At 44.8% G+C, this 20,125-nt stretch overlaps 1 protein-coding gene across 1 annotated transcript in view; it reads right to left on the bottom strand.

Moving 5' to 3' along the window:
• Positions 1–20,125, bottom strand: part of MAML2 (mastermind like transcriptional coactivator 2) — a 337,243-nt gene that overhangs the window by 101,673 nt on the left and 215,445 nt on the right. The window contains exon 2 of the mRNA XM_032426188.1: positions 4,729–6,225. Coding sequence (XP_032282079.1) covers positions 4,729–6,225 — 1,497 coding nt within the window. The remainder of the gene's footprint in view (positions 1–4,728; positions 6,226–20,125) is intronic.

The raw sequence follows: 20,125 nt of genomic DNA, 5'->3' as shown, positions 1-20,125 counted from the left end.
CAAGGTTCTATCTCTTCTCTGGCACTTTCACTGGGCAATTATAAGGATTTGTCAGTCTAGGAGAGGTCCACGATTCCTTCACCCTCAACTGGGTGTTCATCTTTAAGATCAGATATATCCAAAATTACCTTAAAGAAGAAGGGGGGAGAACATGAGACTTGCCTGTTTTATGCCAAGGGTTGATATATAAAGTAGTGAAGGATAAACTTGGCTAGGCAGAGAGAGCGGGGTGAGGTTCTTAATATATGATTGAGGAGCTTGGCTTTAAACTAAGGAGGAAATGTACAAATTTATGTTTCGGTCATAACAAACCATCCATTCCCTGGCTGTGTTCCCTTTCAGAATTTTTAGAGATGGGATAATTCTAAACCAAATATAGAATCCACTTGAGTTTCATGGATCTAATGTTAGAAAAAAAATTCACACTTTTAAGTTTCTGATTATACAGCTCTGACAAAGATCACTTCTTGGTTCAAGAGGTTAGAGCTTTTGGATTGAACTCTCACAAGCCCTAGTGAACCAATAACTCTTTCACACCTTAAACAAGTATCCAGTGACTTGAAGATAAATCAGAACTGCATACATTATATCCCTCTCCTGCCCTCTCCCATAACCTTTAAATCAGAAAGGAAAGGAAATTATAGCCAGGAGGTATTTCCATTTGCCAAGCCCCAAACCTTAGCAAGACAGAGTCACTGAAGACATTTTGTGAAATACCAAATACCATTTGTTCTCTCAGTATCTGGAGAAGGGCTTACTTGAAACCACCCCAGGCATGAAACGATAAAGAGGTCTCTAACAATTTGATTATGCTGCATCCATCTCTCAGGCACCATTCACATCTAGGAGAATGGAGATGGGTACCCAATTAAGACAGAGGGACACAGACTCCCCCCAGTATATTCTTTGCCTGAGCATGCAGATTTGTCTGGGTGCAGAGTTCTGAAGGGTGACGAGAAGGCCATCTTTGCACACTCTGCTAGTTAAATTACAAGCAACTGATCGACAAATTCAATCTACCATCTTGTAGCAGAAAGCCAAGGTTTCCACCATTTCCAAGGTGAAAGAATTCCAATTAGAAAAATCCCATAATAAGTCTTCCTATGTTTGACACAAATTGAGTATGACATGCAGAAAAAAATTTATGACTAGTGCTTTCATTTAGGACACTCTAGTTGATAAACTTAAGAATTGCTTAATTCCCCATCTTTCCCCTCCTGTGGCTTTGGTCATGAGTAACAGAGATTTTGCTAATTGGAAATGAGAACACACTTTGTACTGTCTACTATAAACGGTGGGGTTAAAACTACCCTCCCTGAGCTGACAATACTTAGTAATATACTAGATGAGACAATAAGAATTAGAAAAACCTTAAAAATATGCACATCCAAATGAAAGTTGCTTCTCAAAATTACCATCTTGGAAAGCAACTCATTTATTTACTTTATTGCCTTCAGAGAAAGTTCACAAGCCATATCTGAAATCCAGTCCTATCCTATCACTTATTCCTTGTTTTTGACCCAAAGCAGCATTACCCATCTTGACTGTTTTCAAAGATCACCTTGCCAGGATGAATATTACTGCACTGGTAATAATCCACTCAATGTGCTAAAAGCTCTGAAGACAATAATCCCCAGAGCAAAACCCTGTAACCATGCTGAACAACAGCACCCTTATTAGCATAAGTCCAGCCCCCCAAAGGTGAATGCTGTTAAGAGGGCACCACTTATTTGACCATAGAGCTCTGGTACACTTGCTTACAACTCAAACACAGGACTTCCGAATCCTCCCTCTTGGAACTGTTGAACAGGAAGGGACAATTTGATTCAATCTACAAAGTTAGGATAAAGCCGTAAATGGGTCGCCATGTCTGGCATGTATAGAAGGGGCCTTTGGCTTGAAATACTGCTGCCACTTCCACCACTTTTTAAGAGCTTTCTTGAAAAGAGGAAAATTATCTTGGCATCATGTGTCATAGGCACTGGAAACAGTTAAATATCATCTAAGACACTGAAAGTTGTATGTTGATTTGGCCATCAGCACCCACTGGTGTGCTTGGGTTCTGGAAGCTTTGATGGGGACGAAGAGGTCATGAGTGTGGTGTACAGTTGTAGATAGGAGAAATGGAGCCGGAAACAGGACCGAGGATGGCAGGAAGGCTCCCAAAGAAGGGCTGACGGGGTGACCAAAGAGACATATTTCCTGTTGTAAATGGCTTACTTTGGTTAGCTCCATAATGTTCACCCTCAGGAAGGTCAACAGTCACACAGATATTTTTTTATTCTTTTCTATAACAACTCTGAAGGTTAGAGTTTAAGACTTTCTTTATCCCCAAAGGACTTCATCTACCCTGTAGATTATGTAAATATGGCTCACTATTAGAGGAAATATTCTTTTTGAGAATTTCACAATGGTCTGTAAGTGGTCATTCATTTCCCAACAAATCCTCCCTATGAGCTGTACAGCCAGTGGCTAAAAGCACAACAGACCATGCGAATCCCAGCTCTGCTACTTCTTATCTGTGTGACTTTGGAAAAGTTACTTAGCCTCTCTGTGCCTCACTTGCATCCCCTGTAAGATGAGAACAATGGGATTTCCTTCATACGGGTGAAATGAGATACCATAAGGAAGAGAGACAGAAGTCATGCCAGTTACAGGGTCAATAATAAACACTACCTTTTATTAATATCCCATTATTTATTATTTCCATTTTTATGATCAGAAATCTGGGCTTAGGGAGGGTAAATCACTACCCACTCACTATACTGCTGGACAAAAAATAATGAAGGATAGTTTTCTTTTATTCCTCCAAAACTCTTTATGTTAGAACTTGAGATTTACTCCATCTCCTACATAAGAGTAATACTTGTTAAAAATATTCTGAGATCATATATGGCTCTTTCCATGATAATCATAATAACTGCCAGCTTTATTCTAAACTCTGGGTGCAAAATTATTTCATTTTTAAGATATTTATTAATTTATTTTAGGGGCGGAGAGAGTGTGAGTGCACATGTTGGGGGGAAGGCAGAGGCACAGGAAGAGAGAGAATCTCAAGCAGGCTCCCTGATGAGCACAGAGCCCGACACGGGGCTCGATCCCACCACCCTGAGATCATGACTTGAGCTGAAATCAAGAGTGGGACGCTTAACAAACTGAGCTACCCAGGTGCTCCTTAATTTTATTCTAAAAAAAAAAAAAAAATCCTAGGCTATATTATTATCACCCCCGTTTACAGGAGAGAAAACAGGCTTCATGAGGTCCAGTGACTTGCTTGAGGTCACACAGCTAGTGAATGTCAGAGTAAGAATTTGAACCTAGATTCATCCAAACCAAAATGACAACCCACGCCATTAGGAAGTAGTTCCACAATACCGTTTATCAATGATCCCCAAATTACCTGTTAAAAAGGAACTTTGTAAAATATACACATGACTCTGCTCAAGTCCATTCTTCATCAACTACAATTAAAAAAAAAACCCACACTTTTTTTTTAACCCCCCACACTTCTTAAGTGGATAAGAGCTCAAAGCTTTCCTTGGTGCAGAGCTCTCGAATGCTAGCTGAGCACAGTTTTCTCCTGGCACACATCTAGGGCAAAGGTTAGCTTGGCCACGGTCTGTGGTGCTTGTGGCATTCTTGTCTGGGCAGTAGCCACGAAAACTACTCTAGGAATGTGATTGGAATTAGGCTCAGTGCCGTCATAATATCCTGACATATTGTTTTGACGTGTAATGTGTTGTCTTTGTGCTTGCCCACTAACAGAGACCCGTCAAATTACACGCACAAAGCAACGTTCAGACTTTCTTCCTTCCAGGAGGAGTTTCCGCTCTCAAATTCCCTGGGGATCTGAAATTCCTCACTAGTGTGTGCTCTGGAGGCACCGAACTATCTCTTCATGCTATTCATGTCTGGGGCAGAATAAAACCTCTGCTTTATGTTAATCACAGGATATAAGGTAACCACTGATATTTTTTTCCTGTTTGTAGTGATGACGATTTCATCATTTAACACTTAATGCAGGCATTACTTTCTCCAAAAGACTTCCCTGATTTTGCCTTGCACGGTAAGACACCCAACCTCTGTGCTCTCATGTTATTAGCCTTTCCACTTAGTATTCAAATGAGAGTTTTAAAGCCTGTCTCTCTCTCTCTCCAGACTGTGCCTGAAAACAGGGACCATGTCTTATTTAATGCACCAGCATGGAGTCACAGCAGGATCTATTACAATGCGTTCGGCATTCGGGCATTTCAATTGGTTGGTGTGGATGTAGACGGGTCATTAAATACTCTTAATATCATGTCTGGACTTATTTCAGTTTTCAGCATAATCACAACATCTTGCACATGGCAGGTACTCAGGACGCGCATGTGGACTTAATGACCGACTTACTGACTGGAGGAATAAACATCAGGTGTATCCGAATCTTACTGCCAACCGACATGTCATGAAAGGTCACGAATTACAATGCAACATTCTGAATAAGCAAGAGCCTTTGACCGCTGCAGATCCCAACGAGAGGAATGATCTACAAGGAAATACTAGCTCTTGCCTCCAGATGCCCGGTGTGAGCTGGGCTTCAGGAGGCCTTCGCGGGAATCCGACAGGACCACCACTATCTTCGCGGTCTTGATTCTGCCCCAACACGGAAGTTGCAACCAGAGCATAAGGACCAGGCTAAATGGTCTCCGGGTCCTCTGCGTTTGGGGTAGCAAACTTACGTCTTACCTGTCGGTGCTGCTGGGAGACTTGATACCCCAGGCCTGTGATGGGCTGGTTCTGCATTTTCTGAAGCAGGATCTTTTGCTGCAGCGGCAAGGGGGACCTTAGCAAAGGCTGGCTGGACAGGGGCTGGGCGGGCTGGGACTGCGGCGGCGGCGGCGGCGGCGGGGGCTGCTGGCCTGAAATGGAGCTCTGCGGCTGCGGGGGCTGCGGGGGCGGCTGCGGGGGCTGCTGGGGCGGCTGCGGGGGCGGCTGCGGCGGCTGCGGGGTGTAGTGCAGGAGAGATGGCTTAGCCTGGGAAGGCAAAACAGAAGGCATCTGCGGGCTTGCTTGATCTGAGTTAAAATGGAACAAAGGCTTAGTGTTGCCATGCCGGGGCTCCATGGCTGTGTGCGGGGCGTTCATGAAACTCCGACTGAGATCCTGAGGCTTCTGCTGCATGAGCACGTCCAGGTGCCCTCCCTGGGCCGACGGGCTGGCCTTGTACATGTAGTTAGCCATCACCTTCGACTGGCTGCCGCCGCCCGCCACCCCAGGCATCGGGGAGCTCTGCGGGCTGAATGGCTGCTGACCGAAAGAAGGGCTGGGGATTTTCTCCTGCCCAAACGGACCTGGCGATGGCCCCGTGGAGGAGGGCAAGGCCGACCAGGTGGTAGGCTGGTGCTGCTGCAGCCGGGCATGCTGCTGACGGTTGGCCGCGATCTGCTTGAGCTGCTGGGCATGGGATACTTCCTGCCAGCTCGGCAGGGCCCGGCTCGCTCCCGAGGCTGTCTGAGGCTGAGCCTGACTCTGAGGGACAGAAGGGACCGGGGACGAAGCGGAGAGCCCGGAGTTGGCCATGGAGAATGCAGGGCCAGCTGATGGGGGCCTCAGCTGAGGGGAGCCCGAGGGGCCCTGGGTTAGGCCCGGCGAGTATTCACTCTTGATCACTGTCTTCTCCATGGGCAAGGAGGGCCTGGGAGTGCTCCTCTGGCTTTGCTGACCCAAGTCAATGTTAAATGGGTCATCCTGCTTGATGGTGGCATTGATCATGTTCTCCAGCTCCAGGTCACTCATGGGAGGCACAGATATGTTGGTCAGTTCATTGAACAGTTCCTGCAGCTCTGGGTCCATCAGCTGCTCTACAGGGTCCTCTCCGTACCTATTGGAAAACATGCTCTCCTGGGTCATCTGGCCATCCATGTGCTTACTGCAAGATAGAGTCTCTCCTGGTTCCTTCTTCACTTCCTTTAAGCCCATGTTAAAGATACCATTTCCAGGAGGATGTGTATGGGATGGCAGAGTGTTAGTCTTCCGCAGGGGTGCTTGGCTCATGGGCAAGCTCCCTGACATAATCTGATTTTGTCCATTATTTACTTGGAGGCCCCCTTGTCCTGCAGAGAGGTTCTCCCCGACGCGGATTCTCTTGATATCAAGGAATGAGTTGTCAACAAAGCCATTGGGCCTCTTACTGTTGACAGGAGACAGGTTAACCACCTGTTTTCTTTTCAAGGAACCCTGGAGCTGAAAACAGAGAATGAAAAAGAAAAATATGAGATATTAATGCAGATATGCTTTTAGTCAAAAGAGACATGATATTTAAATGTTTTTTGTTTTTTTTTCCATTTACACACAGGATGAATTCAAAAAGAAAAAGGTACACATGAAGCACAGTCTGGAATATAATGAAACTCACCAAACAGAATAAATGGTTTCTGGAAGAACAGGTCAATTTGTGATTAGAGATCACGTTGGTTCCTGTTATCGGTACATAGGTCAATGGACGGAAAATACTTCACATATCATCAGGAGTCATTGATAATACCTACAATTGGTCACCAAATGTGGTTTTCTGGAGCAGGCCAAAATATTCCACACACATGCACACACGACCCCACACAGCAACAGACAACTGGAATGAGCACAATTTTGACTAAGATGAGAAACGCTGAAGAGTCTAAAGGTGGGACACAATTTCCAGTTTCTCTTTTTCACGGATTCATCTGCGAAACCCTTCATCGCTATTATCCTCTAAGTAGGTAATCAGAAGAGTTGTTGTATCCAAGGAGATAGTGTATCTGTTATTCTACTATTTTTCTTCCTGTAATTCTGCGGCTTTGCATCCAAGCCCGTGCAGCAACGTCGTGTGGGTGCACGAACGCTGTGAGATTATCCTTTATCAAATGAGACATTCTAAGCACAGATTTTCCTGGGGATTCATTTCTTATGTTGCCTGTCTCAAAAACTTATAACCAAAACCAAGGTGCAGAGAACCAGTACTGCGCATTAAGAACTCAGGCTCGGGAGCTGGCTAAGCTGAGCTCAAATTCCTGTTCTATCACTGAGTGCTGAGTGATCTCGCCACTCTACGTACCCGAGCCTCAATTTCGTTATCTGGAAAATGGGGGCGATAGCACTGAATTCATAGGAAGAAATGAGACAATGCATGTAGAAGTTTAGCACAGTGCTTGCTATCATCAGAACTCAATAAATTATATATATATAAAAAAAAATTACTTACTACATTCTCAAAGACGAGAGCCTCTCCAAACCACAATAGTCACAATCAAATGTTAAAGCACTTCATTCACTAACTCAGTGATGAGATTGCATTACGTGGACTTTAGATATTATAGGGAAAGAAATTAAGGACCATACAGTCATACCAGTAAATTAATGAGAAACAAACAGTCACCATTGATCTTGAGATCCTTGTTGGTTTGCCTCTCAAGTGAGAGACTGTATCTATTCAAGCATGGCTCTCCCAGTGCAGCTGACCCACTTAAATTATTTAATGTTAGCTCAGGATAATTGTAAAATACCTGAGGCAGGATACTTCCCAGATACAAAATGCTACCACTTTTCTTTTTCTCCCTTTTCACTTGCTACCACTCCTCCACCCTCCTGAAGATTTCTAGGTAACCTAATTAGAAAATGAAATTAACATAACTGAGCATCTATTATATGCCAAGTATTTTAAGTATGGTTACTTTATTTTTCTTAATCTTTACAACAACCGGATTCGATATGTATTATTTTAGAGCTATTATTTTACAGATAAGGAGACTAAGGCTCAGAGAGGCTAAGTAACTTGCCCAGTGTCACACAGCTAGTCAGCGGCAGACCTGGGCTTTAACTCAAGGTCTGTGTAATTCTACAGCCTGTGCCATTACCACTATATTATGCTGCAATCGGCTTGTTCAGGGCTAGGGTCTGCCTAGCGTGAAGGGACCAAGGGCAGTGAGCAGATAGACATCCCAAATCTCCAGTGAAATGAGAGGAATCTGGGAATGGCCAGGATGCAGTTATAGGGCCAAATGTGAACAGCATGTTTCTTGTCATGTAGCTCATCAATCCCTATTTCAATAATCCCTTATCGTGGTTTTGCTCACTCACAAGCAGTATATAGTTAGAGTGGGTGTCCCATGCTCTTCTAACCGGTTTTTACCTTTTCCCATTGCCGAATGGTAATCAGAGAAAGGAACCTGACCTCAACTGGGCCAATCAGTTCCTGCCACAGAAATTCTGGAATTGGAGAAAGTGAGACCAGGCTTTCTTTGGATGACTGCATTTACAAAACCTGTGAGCTGTTGTTCCAATATGTCAACCAAAGCCTCGGAGGAAGTGAGTCTGCAGAAAGAGAGAAGACTAACACAGAGAAGGGAGACACAAGTTTTGGCAAAATTTGAGGGCTGGGTTTCAATCCCAGATCAGTCTGCCTCTCGCCTTGTTTTCCTTGATACAGTGTGGAATCTTTAGAATAAATGCCCCCTTTTGCTTGAGCTAGTATGAGTTGGGCTTCTGTTATTTTCAGCCAAGAGGCCTAACCAAGTCCCGTGAAATTTCACACTGGGTGATGAGCAATCTGCAGCAAGGCATAGGTATGCTTTGCCCCTGGGTGTGGAGCTCCCCACTCCACCATCTCTGCTGTCTCTGCATGTTTGCTGACGGCTAAGCTTGCTACTCCTTACTGTAGGCAACATCATCACAGAACACCGTCAGCCATCGCCATGCTCAGCCGAAACTCAAAGTGGCCCCCGTCTGTCCTCGGGGGTCAGGAAGAACACAGACTGGAGAGGCTCAGTCATGTTACCTCAAGAGCGGCCACAATTTTTATTCCAGCATAAGTTACATTTTGAAAGTTTTTTCACAACTAGTATGGAACAAACAAAGGAATACATTCTTTTTCCAGGTTTGGGTGATTGCCTTTGATCTACTTTCCACTGCTTTGAAAAAACCTGTTCTGCTGGATTCTCCCATTGCTCCGGCCACTCCCTGGGCAGTGCCTTGCAGAGTCTGGGAAGAAGCACCAGCACTTTCTCTAAGCTATCAGGACTGGAGGGCCTGTAACAAATTTAGTGGTGGGAGCAATAATAATAATCATAATAATAGTAATAATAATAGCAGTCATTCATTGAGGGTTTGCATGCTAGGCATCATGCTAAGATCTTTGCATGGACAGTCTCATTTAATTCTCACAATAACTAAGAATTCTCACAACACCTTTATGAGGCTGATACTACTTCTACAACCACCTCCCCCTCCCCAATTTACAGAAGAGAAAATAAAATTTGGAGACTGAGACTTCAAGGTCATGCAAATAATAAGCAATAAAGCCAGGGGCGTCCTCTTGGTTTCAGCTTAGGTCATGATCTCAGGGTCCTGGGATCGAGCCCTGCGTCAGGCTGTGTGCTCAGCAGGAAGTCTGCTTGAGATTCTCTCTCTCCCTCCCCCACCACTTGTGTGCTCTCTCTCTCTAAAAAAAAAAAAAAAAAAGCAATAAAGCCAGAAATCAAACCAGAATTTGCACTACAGAGCTTGTGCTGTGCTGTAAATGGTACCCTTTATAAACAGTGTTATCTCTTAGAACACTTTCCTGCCCAAACCTAGGAAATAAGAGGCACAGAGGGCATAAGACTTGTCTCTTAGGTATATGTGTGGGGTCACCACCAGCACAGCTGGAGGGATGACTTCAGATGGGGAGCAGAAGCCCTCCTCAAGTGATGTTGGATAAAAGGAATTCCATTAGGACTCCATCAGGCAGGACACTTTACGGAGAATTCTGGGGACAGTCTGTGTTCTGCCTCATAGAGCAGAGCTTTCTAATCAAAGTTATGTCACCAAGACCAGTCAAATGCACAGCCTCAGTAGATATTAAGTGACTGGCACAAGACAATCAACGATCCTCAAAGTTCAACCTTTGAAGTGTATCCTTTGCTGGACTAAAGTTTCTCCATCAGATATATGGCTGTGTATTATGGTGGAGAGTCTCCAAAGGTTCTGTTAACAAAATGCAAATATTCTAGAAGAAGTAGAGGAGGAACACAGTTAGTCACTAATACCTCAGTGAGAAATAGTTCATCAGATAATTCAATGCCATTTTACAGGCCAAGAATAGTCCCAGGAGGGCACCTGGATGGCTCAGTCATTAAGCGTCTGCCTTCGGCTCAGGTCATGATCCCAGGGTCCTGGGATCCAGCCCCGCATCTGGCTCCCCGCTCGGCAGGAAGCCTGCTTCTCCCTCTCCCACTCCCCCTGCTTGTGTTCCTGCTCTCGTTATCTCTGTCTCTGTCAAAAAAAAAAAAAAAAAAAAAGAATAGTCCCAGGAAATGAGACTGAGTCAGAGGAATGAAGACCTGGGTTTAAATTGAGGAGAGGGGCAGGACTAGGAGAGTGAGTGGCTCCACACTTGGACCTTTCCAGTGGCTGGGGTAGCCGGGCTGGGGGAAGCCGGAAGTGTATATCCTGAGTGCCAGAGGGGCCAGCAACTTCCAGAAAGCAGTTATAACATTGAAACAGGAGAGGGAAGAATCTCCAGAAATAAGTCTCTCACCCACGACTGACTTACCCATTGGGCACTGTTAGGCAGGGTACCCAGGGCCCACGGTAGACGTAGGGGCCCATAAAAATGCTTGAATTTCTTTTAAAACAGAAGAGAAATGGAACTTTTCCATACAGAACAGTAATATTTCTTAGACATATTTTTATGTCAACATGGTCATAATAATTTTTTATTTATTTTCTATTTTTTTTTAAGATTTTATTTATTTATTTGTCAGAGGGAGAGAGAGAGAGCACAAGCAGGGGGAGTGGGAGAGGGAGAAGCAGACTCCCTGCCGAGCAAGGAGCCCGATGTGGGGGCTCGATCCCAGTACCCTGGGATCATGACCTGAGCCCAAGGCAGATGCTCAACCGACTGAGCCACTCAGGCGCCCCGAAATATAATTTTTTAAATTGTGCAAGGAAGAAGGGGCCCCCTCAGAAGAGCACCTGAGGCCCCCCTAAGTCTGTCACCTAATAACCACTGTGTACTGATACTTATTTTAAAACAGGTACTCTTAAGAGTTGTGTGGAGTCTCGTTTAATCTTTCCACGGCTCTCTGAACGTGTATTCCGATCCTCATTTTATAAGTGAAGAAATCGTGGCTCCTGACGTGAAGATTACATAGTGAATGATACGGGAGCAGGATGCCGCCCCCCCACGTCTGTCTGGCCCCAAAGTCCTCGTTCTTCATCACTAACCACACTGCTTGCCTTCCCTTCAGCCTTCAGCTCGCCACAGGCTGACACTGTTCTGGACATGGTGGCCTCAGAGAACCAAGACCAAAGGATCACAGAACGAAGATGTATCGCACACACAGGGCAGCGGTAAGGACATTCGGGACGCACAGGGACGGATAGCAGGGAGTGCCTGGTGACCTGACTGGTTAGAGGTTGCTGGTGAAAGCTCAGGACATCGCCCTCGAGGCTCCAACAGAAGAAAGGGAAGAGACAAAGGGTCACGTGGTCAGTCAGAAAGCTTTAGTAAGCATCCAGAGAGAGTTCTGAACCAGACCCTATCAAATCATCCCTGGCCTTAGGGAAATAGGCAGAGGATGAAGCCAGGGGCAGGACGGAAAGGCTTCACATGAGTACCACATGTTAATATTTACACTTTTCCTGTCACCTAGATGGGCTGAGAAGCAGTCTTCGTTGTGTACAATAAATCTGCACCCAAAGTTTTATGTGTAATTTGTGAGATTATACACCTAATATCACCCTTTCACTGGCTACCCAAGGAAAGGGCTTCTTTTGGGAATGATTTCAACACAGCAAGTCGGGTCTGGTTTGCATACTACACGGAAATCACTGGACTTTGCTGCAATCCAGCAGACTGTTTCTTTTCACTCTCGTCCTTGTTCTGATTCTCCTACGTGAACACCTCAGTGCTAGTTGAGGCCTGTGGTCTCTGCTGGGGGAAGGCTGAGGCCTGCTCAGGGTCAGGTCCAGACAGAATGACCTACCTGCCCCAAGGGCTGGGGATGGAGATGCTGGGACAATGCCTATGGCCAAGAAAAATCCAGCACACAGCCGCGTCGGGGCTGGGGTCCCTCAGTAAACTCTCCTTTTGAACAGCTGTACTTTGGTCTTCCAAAGGACTCAAACATAAACTTCCTGGAGGGATTTAAAAAGGCCATTATTGCGCAATCCCCTGGTTTCTGTTTCTTGCCCTGCTCCCTATCCCTTTCCACAAAATAAATGCATTCTTTGTCTCCTGGGCTGCCCTAGAAACAGAGAATATGCCACACAAAGGTAACAATTCAGTCCATAGGTCACATTTTCCCCCCCAAGTAGATTTCTGTCTTTCTCTCGTGCATAAGCACAAGAACCAGATTTACCACCGCTGAGATACTCCAGGGAATGAATATCTTGGTCTCATCATCTGTAAGCTTTCCTCAGGCCATTTTACTCACAGCTGATTAGTGATAGGGTGGGATCCTAGACAGTAGATTCCAGAGCTCAGCACAGTACCAGGAGGTGAGTTGATTCCTCCCTGAATCTCCTGCCCCCAACAAACTAGATGGGATTTTTAAGTCCTTTTGCTAAAGGTGCCTGAACGCTCCCCCTTCTTACTTGGCCCTTGCAGAGTCCTGAGCTACCTGGTATTGTGGGGTATTGTTTTCTGTCCCTGTAGTACTTAGGTTTGCCCAACTAGAGTTTAAGCTCTTTGAGGGTGGGCGCTGTGCCTTATGCTTGACTGGGTTCCTCTCAGCACCCACCACAATGCTGGGCATATTATAGGTGTTCAAACAGTACTTTGTGGGTTGATCTGAGCACTTGGGGAGCTGGATCCTTCTAACGACTGAGCAGTCAAACACTGGTGTAAGAAGAAGGCTGTGGCTGTGGGAACGTTTTCATTTCCAATTCCCAAGCAATTTAATGGTTCTACTAGAGTTTGGCTTAAGTGCTCATGTTCTTCTGAACCCTGAAGTCAGAGGAATGTGAAGCCCCGAGGACCGGAACCACCTTGTCATCCGCGTGAATGAAAAGGGAAGGGGCGCGTGAGGCTTTGTGACAGACTCTACTCTGTGTTGAGCCTCTGGAAGGGATTCCAAAGTTGGGGTGCAATGCTTAGCCCCATCTCGACTCCATGCCCTATATGAGTGACCTCACGGGAGCTGAAAGTCGGGGCATATATCCTGTACGCTTTTCAGTAACTTCCACTTCTACTTTTTAAAGAAAAAGTAGGAACTTTTTTCTTTTTTGGTAAAAGGTGTCAGGGAAGGCCTGTTAGATCAGTTTGGGAAATTGGTTCCGTTACTTTGTTCCAAGAGGTTTGAACTCTGAGATATGTGACTATTTGAGTGAAGAAAATAGCTGTTCTTCGTGAAATCCAAGATAAAATGTTATATGGAAGCAAGAACACTGCCAATTCAGGATCTTTGTAGAAAAAAACAAGTTAACACACTGTCCTTCTAAAGACACTAAATGCCAAGTGCCCCATATTCAAAATGTTTTTAATGCCTCCCCGGCCCCTTTCTCATCTTTCCTAGCTGGCTTGTGGAAGAGTAAGTAGAAGAGCTGGAATTTGCCTCAGCTTTTCCTCATCTGTAAAATGGGATTTGCTTACTCAACCATTCAACAGGCATTTATGTGGCACCAAGTATATACTCTGTGAGACGGTCTACATCATAAGATCGCTGTGAGGACCAAGTGGTTAAAGCATATAAAGAGCCTGGAAAATTGGTCTTAGAACATGAAGCTCGATAGATGTTAGGACCAATTAAAAAAAAGAGAGAGAGAGATTGACCAGTCTCTGTCTGGAAATAAAGCCGAAAGTGACAACGCAGTGTGATGGTTGCTCTGTAAGGTGTGCAGGGGATTATAGGCAAGGAGGGGAGGAAAGGAATCCCTCTCCCTTCCCTTCCAATGACGTGCCCTCTGATATGTAAATAAATATGATGTTTGGTGATATTCTGATATTCTGCTAGCAAGTGTAAATAAAACCTGTTGTTTAACAACAGGGGCATGTTTAAATTAAATCAAGAAGTTCAAAGTAGGGGGCGCCTGGGTGGCTCAGTTGGTTAAGCGACTGCCTTCGGCTCAGGTCATGATCCTGGACTCCCGGGATCGAGTCCCGCATCGGGCTCCCTGCTCAGCAGGGAGTCTGCTTCTCCCTCTGACCTATCCCCTCTTGTGTTCCCTCTCTCATTCTCTCTCTCTCGCTCTCAAATAAATAAATAAAATCTTTAAAAAAAAAAAAAAAAAAAGTTCAAAGTAGGATGATTTTCCCACATCGTCTACTATTTTAATGTCATTCCAGATCTACTCAGTGATAACCAGTGTGATTATCCTGCCGACGATATCCTTAGTCATCCTGACGAGTCGCTGCAATTGTCGGAAGGCAGGGGCCTGTAGGGACCATCTTTCAGAGATCGACTCTCTGGGTTTAGCAGAAAAATGAACGGAATAGTCTGTAAAAGCTTGACAAACCCAACTGCTTGTGCATGAAATACCTTACCCGTGACTCACTTTTTGCCCAAAACATATCGAAGTGAATCCAAAGTAAATGCTATGTATAAAATGTTGGCAATTCTCTTGAAATCTCGAAATGTCCTCCTCAGCAGAATGTACAGTGTAGCAAGCATCATTAATCAAGTGGCTTCTCTCTCCGCCTTAGCTGGAGGGCCCAGTCCAGAAGCTTTCGTTCGAAGGGGACTTGCTCAAGGTCCATCTCCTTGGTGAGGCCTTGCCCTCCTACTTTTCCACCCGTTCTTTCTCCCTGCTTTCAGGATTTTAGCACTCTCGGTCTGATTTGTTTTTTGCAACTGATTTCAGGTCTGTGAGTTTTTTCACTACAACATCATGCCAAGAAGTCACTGGAAGATAGACTCCTTGGACGTCACTCATCTATTCCCACTAGCCCAGGCCAGCACCAGCCCAGGGAAGCACTCACTGACTGGCTGGTGATCTGACTTACTGGGCACTCAGAGGTCTGGGAATGCAAGATGAGTCCGTTTATGGGGCATATATGATTCTCTGCCATTGCCGTGGACCACACCCCCTTTATACAGCCCATGGCTGATTCTCAGCGACTCTCTGTCCCACTGTTGGCTGAGAGATACTGGAGAGGGAGGGAGAGCATGGATGCTTTAAGAGATGGCTTTTTTTTTCTTATGATGGTGGGACTTGGACTCATTCCAAAGCATTGGTCAATTTGAATATCAGGGGCACCCAGATGGCAGAGAGAGTGCCCTCATACCATTCCAGGGTTGTCTATTAATTATTTTGGGGTTTGAACATGACTACTAAAGAACTCTCACCTTTTGGTAAAATAATATAGAACACAGGCACCCCTAACTCCATACCAGAGTGTCCCCTTCATCTTCAGTGGCTTCTCTGACTTAAACAGGTATTAAAGGTCCCTATCCTTCCTGGCCTCTTTCTCTCCGATCCCATTCTTCATTCTTCTTCAGGCCCCCACTGCTTCAAGTACAGCACGCTCCCCAGTAGCCTTCAACCACATTCTGAGAAGTTGACCCTGCATTTTGCCTCTCCTCACCCCAATCTGTTTTCCACATAGCAACAAAAGGGATCTCCTTTTCATGCCCAAGCTTTGGCTATATTACTTATTCTTACTATGTTTTAAATTTCTAAAACACAAAAGGTGCTTTCAGCTTCAGGTCTTTGCATATACTGTTCCCTTTCACTGGAATACTGCACTTCATCTGACTCGGTCCCCTCTTATCAGAGTCGGCTTCTTCTTTTCCTCTGCATCTTACCTTAATGTGACCCTGGCTATGATTTTCCCTGGCCATCCAGCTGAACTGTGTTCTCACTGTTGCTCTCCACGCCAACCTCTTCATTGTTTCAGTCCTCATTACAATTTCCAAATATTTTTATGAATTGGCTTCCAAGTTTTAAGTCCATCTTCCATGTTATAAAATAAGCCCTAGAGAGGGAGGCTTAAGCCATGTCTGTCTTCCTGACCACTGTAACTCATCCTTAGTGTAACCCAAACAAATACGAGGTCAGAAATAGTGTTGAACAACAGCAAACATCTAGAAGGAAACACTTCAAGATGCTGAAGCACCTTCTGATGGTGGGATGGTGAAGGGTTTTTTTCCCCCCATTTTATTCATATGTCTGTGTTCTCTAATTTTTTTTTTTTTACATAGAACATACACGGTCTATATAATTAAGATCGAAGTGAACACGTGATCCAGTACGTTTGTCCTTGCTCCCCACCTTCCTCTGAGAATCTGACCCCACATCTCTTGGTTGAGGGTTTCTGATCCTAGGGCATCCTATTTCCTCCAGCTTCAGCAGACTGGATCAAAGTAGGCATTTGACTCAAGCTGAACAATTCACTGCTTTTCTAGTAATTGGGAATTGAAACAAGACCCTGTCGGCAGTCTCCGTGCACTTGCAATGAGAGATACATAGGGCCGCCTGTAATGAGGTCATTCTCAGCCGTGGACAGCGAGAGACAGAGAAGGCAGTCCACAGAGAGGCGAAGCCAGGAGGAGAACCCGCATTGTGAGACAGAGACAGAGAGAGATTCCTGAAACTTCCCAATTCTTGGTTCCAGTACTCTGGGAGACTCAGTTATATTTCCTATAATTGAGACACCCTGTACCTTCCAAGAAATCTCCTCCCACCTTTTCTTTCTTTCTTTCTTCTTTCTTTTTCTCTTTGCTTAAGATACAACAGTTTCTGTTACTTGGAACGAGTAATTTCTCAACTGAAGCAAAGACGTAAGAAAACCAGTCATTACATTCAACCTAAAGTTTTCATAAGGTAAATGCACAGTTTTCTTGCTTGATTGAAATCGAAAAGCCGAGTAGAGGCTAAATGCACACACTTCTTTTGGTTTCTCTTTCAACTTTCCACGTGTGGTCATTCACCCAGATCCTCCACAGCCTGGCTGAAAGAGGAGCCTCGTGAATGATGAGCGAGGCTACTATTCTGTGGATTTCCACTGTCTGCACATACCTCTACCCCGCACACCCAGGGGAGCTCCCAGAGATTACATCGCCCCCGGTTCTCCCCTCAAAGCATCAAAACATCCTGAAATGAAACTTCCATCCGAATCGTGTTTGGACCCCCCCGGGCCAGTAGCGTGAGAACCAGTTGGGAGCAGTCACCTGGAGACAGAAGGCAGATGGGCAGACCTTTTAAGAGGTCCCTGCAATTTCGGGCCCATCTTGAACTCCATTACAAAGGAATGTTAAGCAGCATTTAGAGGGAGTTTGGCAAAGTACCTGAAAGCGCCAAACAGCTCCTTTGATGTTCTTGGCATTGATGTCATCATTCTTTTGAAACTTTTGAAGAAATATTTTTCTTATAGCAACTGTATCTAGGTTCAGTATAGAGTACTGACGTGTGTTTTCTCTGGTCTAGTGTTAGCCTGAGTGACTACGAACCATATAGACAGATACTCTTTTAGAGAGGACCTCAGCTTTCACTTCAGCCTATGTTTATTTTCACATCAAAGACACATCTAAGGGGAAATTGCTTAACTAGCTCTATGAAACATGAAGAGGTTTACAGAGATATTTGGTTATAATTGAAAAAACCAAAACCAAAACCTACACTCCCAGCAATTTAAGCCTTTCATGCCCGGAAATGAGAATTTATAATGGCAGATAGAACAGTTCCTTTGCTCTCCATGAAGGTCTGAATGCAAACTTTTTCAAGCAGGAATTAACATCCCACTATTTGCCATACATTTGTGGGAAATGATTCTTGATGATTTAAATGACATGCAACGGGGGACAATAAAGCCTTTATATTGTTTGCAGTTTAACTACTCTTTGAAGCAATGTCCTATAGCTATCCAATGCCCTCACTTTGATCTAACTTGCTCAGCCCAGTAATTATATGACTGAGATGAATTCTCCACCTGACAGGTTCCAATTCTTCATGTGTGGCCATATTCTTTGAAGAGGGGGGAAAAAAATCCTACCTATACTGGAAAATAAAACTTTAAGCAAGTCAAAATGGTGCATCACGGATAATTCTCTGTGTCAAAACAGTAGGCTGGATAGGAGGCCTTCTCCCATATGATGAGAACCACTGTTGTCCAGGACATGCCTCTGTTCTTCTTGAAATCTTTAGCTGAGACTACGTTACAGTTCCTTTCCGTGAATGCGTTTCATGATAAATCAACATTCATCATCTTAAAAAAAAATAAGAGCAGAATCACTAACCTGGGCCTCGGGTATCTGCTAACTGACTGCTACCGGATGGGACAGAACCATCCACCCCATTATGAATGGCCGCGGGATAATCAGGCAAGTAAAAGAGCTCATTTCGCACCGTTCCGCAAAGAAAACTGTTAACTGTGTTAAGTCTGCTGAAAACATAAAAGCACAGCCTTAACTCAGGAAGCTCCTAATCCTCAGGAATATTGCTGCTGTTTATTCCATTTGCCTTTTAGACACAATACAGGACAGATTCAAACTAAGAAAGTTCACCAACGGCAACCATGGAAATTGTTTTTAATCCAGGACATCAGCAGGAGTGATACCCCTGGGACTTTAGCCCCCACCCCAAACATACATTTCTTCCCTGTACCGGGCTCACAATGAATATCTTGTATCCACTTGTTAGATTTCGATGATAAAATACTTCCTTGGCCACGACGGGTTCTCTGCATCTGTCATGTCTCCCCATACACTATTCCAATCTCAAAATGGATTTTTCTCTTCCACTGGTGTATTTTCTTCACTATCCTCAAATCCCAACTCAAAACTCACTCCCTCTCAGAGCCTCATTGTGATCACTGCTCTCCTGTTTCAAGCCCCGGTAGGCCACTCTATCCACAGTTTGCTTTCCTTATGTATTTAATGCTTTTGGCTTGTAACTGTTATGATACCTTTGCAGTCCCCCCAGCAAGGCTGTGAACAATGTTACGCATCTCCTAATGCCTTTGGAGGTAATATGCTGTGGTCAAGAGTGTGAGCTTTGGGGGCGCCTGGGTGGCTCAGTCGTTAAGCGTCTGCCTTCGGCTCAGGTCATGATCCCAGGGTCCTGGGATCGAGCCCCGCATCGGGCTCCCTGCTCCGCAGGAAGCCTGCTTCTCCCTCTCCCACTCCCCCTGCTTGTGTTCCCTCTCTCACTGTGTCTCTCTCTGTCAAATAAATAAAAAACAAAATCTTTAAAAAAAAAAAAAAGAGTGTGAGCTTTGGTGTCAGAGACTCAGATGTAAGTCCTGGCTCTGTCCTCCACGAGACAGGAGGCTCTGGGTAGTTCACCTCATGCTCCCAGCCTCAGTTTCCTTCTCTGTATAATGGAGATAATAGTTCCAGTTCAGTTGTAGTGAGTCTCAAATGAGACAATGTCTATAAAGCCTGGACTCAAACGCAGCAAATAATGGCTTCATAAATACTACCCTTTTTTTTTTTTTTTTTTTTTTTACTTTCTGGGGTCCTTTCACAAGACTTAGATGAGAGTTTAGCATACAACAGGCAAGGAAAAGATCAAACAGCATTCACTGACTGCTCCATAGGACGCACTTTACGTACATTATCCCTTGGAATCCTGGCTCCCCTACTTGACCACGGGCAAGTTACCTAACTTCTGTGCTTCCGTTTTCTCATCTGTAAAATAGATACTACAACTGTACTGATATGAAGTGGATGCACAGATTCGATGAATACATGTAGAGTGCTTAAAACAGTCCCAACACATAGAAAGTGCCCCATAATACCGCTTTTATTATTATTACTATTAAATTCTTAAAACAACCTTAAGAGAAGATATAAAGGGCCTCATTCTATAGACGAGAAAAATGAGACCACGAAAGGTTGCCCAGCTACTAATCGAACCAGATTTGCCTGGCTGTGAAAACCCATGCCCTTGATGAAATGTATTCTCTGGAGGAAACTCCCATTTCACGCTAGGGAAAGCACTATGGTGACACCTAGGTCCTCGGGGACCTGTACACAGGCGAGGCTACAGCAAAGCAGGCCTGGCGAGAGCAGGTAGCAGATGAGGCTCGGTAAGACGCGGAACACGGCTTCTCTGGCTCGGTCACCATGCAGAGCAATGTGGTCCTAATTTTGAAGACCATGAGTAGACATCAAAGCATTTTAAGCAAGGAAGTGACACGATCTGTAACGTATTCTAGAAAAAAGACTCTAACAACCAAATAGTTGTG

The sequence above is a fragment of the Phoca vitulina genome, unplaced genomic scaffold (assembly GCF_004348235.1).
Source record: "Phoca vitulina isolate PV1807 unplaced genomic scaffold, GSC_HSeal_1.0 scaffold34, whole genome shotgun sequence".
In the NCBI taxonomy this organism is placed as follows: Eukaryota; Metazoa; Chordata; class Mammalia; order Carnivora; family Phocidae; genus Phoca; species Phoca vitulina.
Note: the sequence above shows the minus strand (reverse complement) of the source record. Positions and strands in the feature narration are given on the sequence as shown.